The sequence below is a fragment of the Trachurus trachurus genome (assembly GCF_905171665.1).
Source record: "Trachurus trachurus genome assembly, chromosome: 11".
Lineage (NCBI taxonomy): Eukaryota > Metazoa > Chordata > Actinopteri > Carangiformes > Carangidae > Trachurus > Trachurus trachurus.
Genome location: NC_139904.1, coordinates 19,888,118 through 19,897,610, shown reverse-complemented (window position 1 = coordinate 19,897,610; position 9,493 = coordinate 19,888,118). Strand labels below are relative to the sequence as shown.

Below are 9,493 nucleotides of genomic sequence, written 5' to 3'. Positions count from 1 at the left end.
TTACAGGCTGGTGACGCTGAAGCTGTCATCACTGGCTGGGTCCAGGAGCTGGCACAGCACGCCGCCTCCCTGAGCCACCTGGGAGGGGTAGCGGTGTCCCATGCCCTGGTAGGACTGGTGGGACAGGGAGAAGCCGCTAGCGTCCTCCTGATGGGGCGAGGAGTCCAGGGGGGGTTTGGGGAACGGGGAGTGAGGCAGGGGAAGCTGGCAATGGCCTGTGCTCATGGCGTGGGGGGCCAGATCCCGCTTGTGGGCAGTCATGGCGGAGGGAGGGCTGCGCTCCTCGTAAAGCACGGGCGTGGAGTGGGAGAGGAGGCTGGGGCTGGGGGTGGAGTGCGTGTGGGAGGGGATGTGAGCGTTGGGGTTGGCGTGTGCGTTGTGGAGCGGCTGGTTGTTGGTGTGGCTTTGGAGGAGCGAGGTGGGATGGGCGTTGGTGTGCGAGCTCAGGTTGGCGTGGGTCTGCTGCGTGCCGTGATGGTGTGTGTCGTGCGGAGTAGGGGTTAAATGCGTGTGTGAGTGCGCGTTTGCGTTTGGGCTCGCGAGCGGGTTGCTGCCATGTGCGTTTCCGTGGGGACTCGTGTGAGGATTGCTGTGCGTGTGCACGGCCGTGTTGGAGTGCGCGCTGTGGGAGTGGGGGCTGGGGCTGCCGCTGTGCGATGTCTGTCCGTACCAGTAGGGGGAGCTGCAGTAGCTGGGGGAGTCGTACTGCGAGAACTGCGGGTCTTTCGGAGGCGGGCGATGCGAGGGGCTCAGTGCGGTGCCGCAGTGGGGGGTCACTCGTGGGGAGGGGGAGCAGGAGGGGGAGAAGGTCCTGGACGGGACTGGGTGGTAGGACTGGGGCGGGGGAGGGGTGGGCTTGGGAGGGTAAGGGGGAGACGAGACACTGGGTGAGAGGGAAGAGGAGGACTCTCCAGGGTATAAGGCTGGATATCGCTCCTCGGAGGAAGGTGTGGAGGGGTGGGCAGAGTAAGGGGAGGGGTACTCACAGGGGTCCTGGAGGTAGCTGGAAGGCGGTGCAGGATTGGGAGTGGCCAGGGGAGAGAGGCTACTACTGTCTCCGCTGTAATAGTCCAGCACCTCCTGGAACAGCCCAGACCCCTCCGGACCCCCAGCAGACACTACTCCTCCTCCTCCTGCCCCCGCGGAGACGGCCTTGGCCCGGCCTTTGGCTCCCGACGGCCGCTCCCTCTGACAGGGAGACAACCCCCCTCTTCCTCCTCGAGACCCTCTGCCCCGTCCACCGACCCCACCCCGTTTAGGTCCAGGAGTGGGCGTCGGTGACGGACTGGATGGGGAATCGGAGTGTAACCCAGAACCCCCCTCTTTCTCCGATTGCACTTCAGTCCGTTTCCGGCGACCGCGGCCAGGCTTGCCGGTCCCGCCTCCGTGGAAGAGGACGCTCTGGCTCCAGTTGTACGAGGGTCCTGAAGCACTCTCGTGCCAATCCATCATCAGCTTCTCCAGGCTGGATAGGCTCGACTGGCCCGCCTCCACACTCACAGGAGCGGCCTCGTTCTGTTTGTATGAGCCACCTGCGGAGCTCGGCCCGCTGCCAGTGGCCACGGAGCCAAGATGTGAAGAGTCAGAGGAGGATTCTGATAAACTTTCAGGAAACGGTTGTCGCTTGGCCTTCTGGGGGGTGTAGTTTGAGATATCCAAGATGTCTTTGGACTCGTTGGAGCCATATTCACTGTAGCCATGATACTGAGGCCCAAAGCTGTCTGTTGACCAGCCACCGAAGCCTTGTCTAAAGGGGGAAAAAAGAAAAAACACAAAAATGATAACACATACAAACATGAATTGAGCAATATGTCTATATTTAAGAAATTTCCACTGCTCTTTGTTGCAGCTCCACCAGTCAGTAATAGGACCCTGAAGACAAAACCGTCAATGTAGGATCTGATTTTCTGATTATGTATTCCTATGGATAACCACGGCCAACAACATTTCAGGCCTGAGTTAACTAATGTCAGGTATCGACCGTTAATGGGCACATGGTGGACGGGGTAAAATTGAAAATGATGAGCTGGAGTGAAACATTTATATTAACCAAATCTCATCACTTTGATCCTCTGATGGTCCGACTTTTATTAGTTTGTACATCTCTTTTTAATGGGAGAAAACATTTAATCGTGCATTCATTTAAAACCCTTTCATACCAAGTGGAAAAAGATTTTGTGAAAAGGCATCTCAGAAATATCTTCAACTCTTAACATTAGTTATTAAATGTTTTCTTTAAGATCACAGACTGCTATGCAAATGAATTACCTGTAGCTCCACTGATTGGCGTTGTACTGCTTGAATCCCTCTGGGGAGGAGGTGCTGAACTGGTTGCCTTTGGCCACAGACATGTATCCTCCTCCAGGTGACGTGGGTCCTGTTGACTCCCCCCGCATGGAGGAATGACCTGCTCCAGGGTATCCACAAAAGCCCCGCTTGGCTGCCGCTGCCTGGTAGCTGGAGTAACCAATCTGGCCAATGGGGGGGGGCTTGCCGCTGCCGTGCCCAGACCCGTATGCAAAGCTGCAGTCTGAGGATCTCTGTGACAGCGCGGGGCAGGAAGAAGAGTAGCCAGAGGAGAAGTGGCCATAAGAGGTGGGGTGGGGGGAGCTGGGAGAGTGTGAGAGAGATGGAGCGGTGGATTTGGGATAAGTAGAGGTGGTGGGCGATGTTTGGGCCAGGCTGCCGTAGCTGTACGGAGGCCTGGCGGAGGAACTGTGTGTCTGGGCCGAACCCTCCACCCCAGACCCTGCACCCTTAGAGCACCACTTGGAGAAAGCAGGGGACCAGCTGTGCCCGGCAGCTGGGCTGGATGGCTCATAACCAGGAGTGGATGAAGCTTTACGGGGGTCCGTCTGGGAGGAGGACATGTCCAACAGGTCTGACGAATCGTCCGAGTCGAGCAGCGAGCGGAAGTATCCGGCAAACAGGCCTTGTGAATCCTCGCCAGCCGGCCCGACGCCTCTGCCTCCGCCCTGGCTGCTGTAGGCACCCCCCCTTCCAACCTCGCAGGAAGAAAAGCCCCCCCTTGGAGATCCACAGAGCTGAAACCCACCCAGACCTTTCTCCTTCTCCATACCCCCCTCCTCCCCCCACCCACCTGCCCCATTGGGCCAGTCTTGCCCCATGGAAACCCCCTCTCCTTTAAGTGCGCCGTTTTTCCTCACACGTCTCTTCCTGACTGTTTTCTCCCCCCCAGGCTCAGTTCCTACCATGCCCCCTCCCCGTCCAACCCCACCTCCCCCCGCCCCCTTTCCCCTTTTCCTAGGTAACCCGTGCTCAGACACAGGGCTCAGTTTCCGCTTCTTGCCTATGGATTCAAAGAAGTCACTGAAGGTGGTCTTATTGCGCTCGCTGCCCCCGATCCCCCCTGCTGCTCCGCCGCCTCTTCCAATGCCCCCTCCCCTGCCACCGCGTGGGCGTCTATACCCAGTTAGCCTGTGGAGTAGGGTGGATATTCCAGGGTTTTCCAAGGGGGTATGAAAGCTCTCTGGCTCACTGGGGGTCCAGCATCGAGGCGGAGAGCAGCGGCCGGTGGCGGGGGGCTGACGGTTCAGAAAGGCCAGTTTGGACAGAACGTCCCCGTACTCTGTTTTCACATCATTAGTATCATTAACGTAAGACGGATAGGGAGAAGGGAGTTTAGTCCGACGACGCCTCCGGGGCTTTTTGGCCTGGTCCCCGTTACCGCTAGCACTGCTGGGAGTCGGGGGCTCCCCCGGTATTGCTGGCAGGGGCTGTTTAGGTGGCCGTCCCCGCCTGCGTTTGAGAATAACAGGCAGCTCTCCAGGAGGGAACATCACCATAACGCTCTTGCCATTGTTCTTCATGCGGAGAAGTGCGGTCGGCTCTCGAACCACGTCTGAGCCCTCCACAGCGCCGTCAACGCCTTTCTCTGTACCTGTAACCGTCTCCAAATTGGAAATCTTGTAGCTCTTCTGTCGGCGGCTGAGACTGACAGGAATACGAGCCACCTTGACGACAATCTTCCTCACCTGTAGAGCCGAGACCAACATAAAACACATGCAATTGTAAATGATTATCATACATGACACAACTGATTAATGTATTATGAGCAAGAACGGTGATATGTAACAATAAATTTACTTACGCCAACATAACGTTTACATTTCCGGTTATTGGGAGGACATACCCCTAAGTCTGCAACAGGTTCCTCCTTCACAGTTAGCAAAGATGCGGGGATGGCGGAGGTGTTCACAAATGGGTGATGAGGGGTAACACGATGCTGATTGGCCTGCGCTGCCTGCCGCTGTTTGACACTTTTGGGACCTGCTTTTTGGACAGACTTTGGAGCGGGCCTAGACCTGGATTTAGGTCCAGGTTTGTGCCCAAGTCTGGGCCCAGGTTTAGGCGTAGCTTTAGGAACAGTTTTGGGTACAGTTAGAGCAAGAGGAACGTCTGTAGGGCAGGGAGGCGTGGGAAGAACGGCCTCCACAGGCTTATGTTCTTCCTTTTCAGCAACCGCCACTTCTTCTTCTTTAACCCTCCAGATCTTCTCCTCTATCACTTCTTCCTCCTCCCTCCCTGCTCTTTTCTCCACATCATCTATGCTGCGGCGGAGGCGAGAGGATTTGCGCAGGTGACAGGGGAAGCGGGGACGTCCAGAGCTGCGGAGTGCATACTTCTTCTCTGCCTCCACAGGGGGAGGAGAGGAGCCGGGGTTTGTGTTTGGACCAATAGGAACTGGACAAAAGGTCGAGGGCATGTCTGTCTCAGCTGTGAGGACGGGAGCTGCAAGCTGATTGGTGGAGGCTGGATGATTGCCAAGTGCCAAAGACAGGGGTTGAGGTGAGTTTGTGTGTATGGCCTCTGGTGTGAGAGTTCTGGTGTGTTCTGGCCCGACGGACCCTGTGTGTGCATTGATATCCATGTGTCCGCAATTATCCATGTGTGCGTGTGACACAGCCTGCGCGTGCACATCTGGGTCTATGTGCGTCTGCATGTTTTTAAATGTCTCTGCGAATGGATGCGCCTCGGCGGTAGTGCGAGTCTCCGTCTGCCTCCGCCGACAGGTGTTGTGCCCCAGTCTTCTCTGCAGGTGGAGGCCGTTGGCCTGGGCAGAGGGAGACGAGGGGGGGAAGTGGTCCGAGGTCACCGGTGCCAGTCCATCGTTGGAGGGATCTTGGGACTCCTCCTGGAACCCAAGCTCCCTGGTCCAGAGCTCGGGCCCTTCCAGCTCCTCCAGCCCTCCAACACGCCCTTTCTCCTCTGCCTGATTCCCACCACAGCCCACTGGAGCCCCAGACTGGCCTGAGAATAGGTGATCTGACAAGCCACTCATTCAGTGTACGGTCTTGCTGGTAGTGAGGGAGGGAAAAGATTTTTTCCTGCTGTATGTAAATGTTTCTTCTTTGTGGCGGTCTTCCTCTAACGGCTAGTGAGATGATTCAAGAATCTAGGGACAGAGATAAAAGAATTATTATCAACTGAACACAAAGTCCACAAATTTAACATCTCCTCGTTTTATTTAATAAATTAAATCGGAACTCCTTTCTGCTTAATATATTGGTCATTGTAAGGCATCAAGCATACTGTACAAATTAAAATCAAACATTTGCAGCACAGATGGATTTGCGGTTGTGTGATGGAATCGTCAACATTTTTGGCACTGGGCCATAAACCTAATCTGTAATGCACTCTACTCTATTAACTGTGCCACCCACACAGCAGCATTACAACATTAGATTACATTTACCATTCATATCCTGCTCAGTTGGTTGCTTTTACTGAATGGTTGTGGCGCTGATTCTGATTTTGATTCTGAGTTGAGCCTCACTCTGTCTGCCTGACTGGCTCTGTTCTGCAGGGGATCATTGGGTCATCAATACTGCAGTGGAGAGCTCACATACTTCTCCCTCTCCCCTCTGCTCCTGTCTTTTGCCCATGGTTGCTAGAGTGAGAGAAAGAGAGAAACAGACAGACAGACAGACAGACAGACAGACAGCGGAAGGGAGAAGTTGACGGAGGTAGGAGACAGGGTGGAGTGGGGGGAAAAAAATAAAGAAAAAGAAAAGAGTGTGGAGGAGGGTGGAGCAGAAAGAATAAGAGATTAGTACATGATGTCACAGCACACATCAGACCAGACTAGAATCAGTATTTTGGTGAGCGCTGCACCATCTCACATCAGACACTATTATTTTGGAAGATGACTTGCAATATAAAATTTTAAAGTCTAATTGTCGTTAGTGTTTCGTTTTTGCGGCGTACCAGCAGACTGTAGGTGCACAAGTAAGGCAGAGCCACTTTACACTCTTCAGTTGGATTTTCACACATGCTGTTGATCTTACATGATCATGGCCAGACTCTGAGAATGCTTTATTGTGTATGGGGTTGAGAGAGTTTTGCCAACATTTTTTAGTCTCACAATACTTGAGTGAGCAGATGCACGTGTTGTAAAAATCCCGAAATTACAATAAACAATTGAGTAGTCCGCTACACACACACACACACACACACACACACACACACACACACACACACACACACACACACACACACACACACACACACACTCGCACTGCATGCCCCATTTCACCAAAACTATTCAAATGCATTACAAAGCATTAGACTTGGAGGGTACAAGAAGAATGAGAATGTGTGAATAATCGCAGCCACCAGGGGGAAGCAGAGAGGTGATGAATAGAGAGGTGTTAAGAGGATGGAGAGATGAAGGTGACAGAAAGACAGGAACGACTGGAGGATTATAGAAACCCAGAGCAGAGGAGAACTGCAAGTACAGACAGCCAGAAGAAAAAGAAATCTTATGAAATCTGGACCACACGTGCTATCAGACTCACATGTGACGGCATGCGTGCACACATTCAAAAACACAAATGCAAGCTTTGCGTGCCACTGTTGCACGCACGCACGCACACGCGGCTGGCTCCAGCACTGTACCACACTCAGTCTCCACATACAACACAATCCTGTCCATCGTCAGATCTCTCTGCCTCTCTCTCCAACATATGGCTCTGATTAGGAGGGTGGGAGAAGGACAGAGAGAGTGAGAGAGAGAGAAAAAGAGAGAGAGGGGAACAGGGAGCGGAGGGGGCGAGAGACACCAGAATGACTGAGTGAATTGGTGAGAAAGTATGAGAAAAGGCAGGACAGAAGAAGCACGGGGGGGGGTGAAAGGCATGATCGAGACAGGGGAAGGATGATAAGTGGTCGGATAGATGGAGGCAGACAGATTTTAAGTATGAGGGACAAAAAAGTTGAAAGAGGCGAGAGGAGAGAGAAGTAGAAGAAGAGGAAGCAGGAGAGGAAGAGGAGGAGGAGGAGGAGGAGTGGGAGTTTTGCTGTTGCAGAGTTTGGGGCTGAACACATGGAGCAGAGCAACCTCAACGTTCTGCTGCTCTGAGGAATGACACAACTGGGACAGACACACATGGAGATGAACACACACACACACACACACACACACACACTACACACGCTACACATAGTTTCTTTAACCCCCTCACCCATTCCCTCCCATGCCCAGCGCTGCCTCCCTCCTTCCCTCCTTCCCTCCCTCCCCGCTCTCCTATTCTCGTTCTCACTTCCTCTCTCGTCTAATTAACAGCATTCATTAATTAAGGCTCCATCTGACCGGTGTGTGAGAGAAGAAGAACACATGCTTTAATTAAACATTGCTGCACATGTGCTTACACATACATGCTCACATTGTCACTCACACAAAGACACACGCACACACACACACGCACACACACACGGCGACACGAACCAACACACAAAGACACATGCAAATATGCCCCCACAGCTTCATCCTCCCACACACTCACACATCGATTTGCACATAAAGACATACATATCACACAGACACGCACACACACATATAGCCGTGCACGATCACACACAAAACAAAGACACACATGCAAATATCCCTCTACTGTGCTCTGCGGGGGGCATCCTGACAGGGCTTAGATGCCAGCCTATCAAACACTCCCACTATCCCACATTGTTTAAGCAAATACTCCTGGCATCCATCAGTCGCCATTCCAATATATTCGCCGTCATACGTAGCAAATGCGTTTTTGGTGCATTTTTACTGTGAATGGCTCTGGGGCTTTGGAACACACAGTGGTGTAGTATTGTCTGCCGATGGTTGTGCGCGCTGCTCCCACATGATGATCTGTTGAATGTGTTGTTGCACGAGCCCTCATACCAACGGTATTGTTTGGAAATGTTTGATACTGTACGTTTTTCATCTGCTCAGAAAAAAGTTTTTCGGCGCTTATTGTCTGGACGCGGGAGAGGCAGCAACAGCAACAACAACAACGCGACGTGACACACACACGACGAGTGTTTGCGCGCACATGCCAGTGTGAAATCAGAGGGTAGAACCTGTCATTTTCCAGTTTTGGGCAGTTGCCCCATTGTGCATCGTCTGAGAGGAACAATCATTCTGTACATGGTAGCTGTACAGCATATCTATTCTCTTCCCATCTATCTCACTGCCACAAAGGCTTGCAGACTCACAGGCCTGCCAGCAGCAACCCTCAATGAGGAACTAGACCCTGTGTGTGTGTGTGTGTGTGTGTGTGTGTGTGTGTGTGTGTGTGTGTGTGTGTGTGTGTGTGTGTGTGTGTGTGTGTGTGTGTGTGTGTGTGTGTGAGAGAGAGAGTGTGAGTGTGGATGTGGATGTGCATGTGTGTGTGTGTCTGTGAATGTGTGCGTGCATGAGTGTGTCTTCCTGGGTGTGTTTGTAAAAGCACTCACTGAGCTCTAACGGGTGTGCAGTTGTTGCTAAGAGACAGGCAGCAGCACCGAAACAGCATGGGGGGGTGTGAGGGAGGGGGACACAGAGGGGAGAGAGAAAGAGAGAAAGGTAGTGGAGAGAGAGAGAGAGAGAGAGAGAGAGAGGTGGTGAGGGGAGGAGGAGGAGGAGGAGGAGGAGGAGGAGGGGAGCTCCATGGAGACAGATAAGAAGAGGGGTGGGGGGGGTGGGGTGGGGGGTGGGAGAGAGATGGAGAAAGTGTATGTGAGGCCAGGGGAGAGAGAGAGAGAGCGGTGGGGAGGGGGAAGTGGGTCAGGGGGTCCACAGAGACTGAGTGACACCGCGCAGGAACTCAGCTACTGTCAGTCTCTGCCCCCCCATCCCACCCCACCCCGCCCCCCACACACACCCTGATGCAACCCCGACCTGCAGCTCCATCAGACCGCAGACCTCCATGTGACCCACATGACAACGCACGACTTCTCTCCAACTACAGACGGAAAAACATCAGTGAGAGGAATTATGCAGGAAACAACAGCAGCCGAGACGATCGACCAAACTGTTAGACAACTTGATGACGAACTGTTTTCAAGTCATCCCGGAGATGTTTTCGGTGGGAAACGGTGAGTAACAACAAGTGTGTCATGTTGTATTCCACATGGCAAACATCAGTCTGACTTTGTCAATGAAACATCGCACATTATATAATATCAACACAACGTCACTTTTGAGTGCTCGATGCAGTGCAAACAC

General features: G+C 53.2%; 1 protein-coding gene across 1 annotated transcript; it reads right to left on the bottom strand.

Annotated features, from left to right (window-relative positions):
• On the bottom strand, window positions 1-5,302 carry ahdc1 (AT hook, DNA binding motif, containing 1; the record flags this gene model as incomplete). Its single annotated transcript, XM_083981824.1, has 3 exons — window positions 1-1,747; window positions 2,269-3,995; window positions 4,112-5,302. 3 exons carry the CDS (start codon window positions 5,300-5,302, stop codon window positions 1-3), a joined length of 4,665 nt encoding a protein of 1,554 aa, XP_083837950.1.
• Window positions 5,303-9,493: the final 4,191 nt, after the last annotated feature.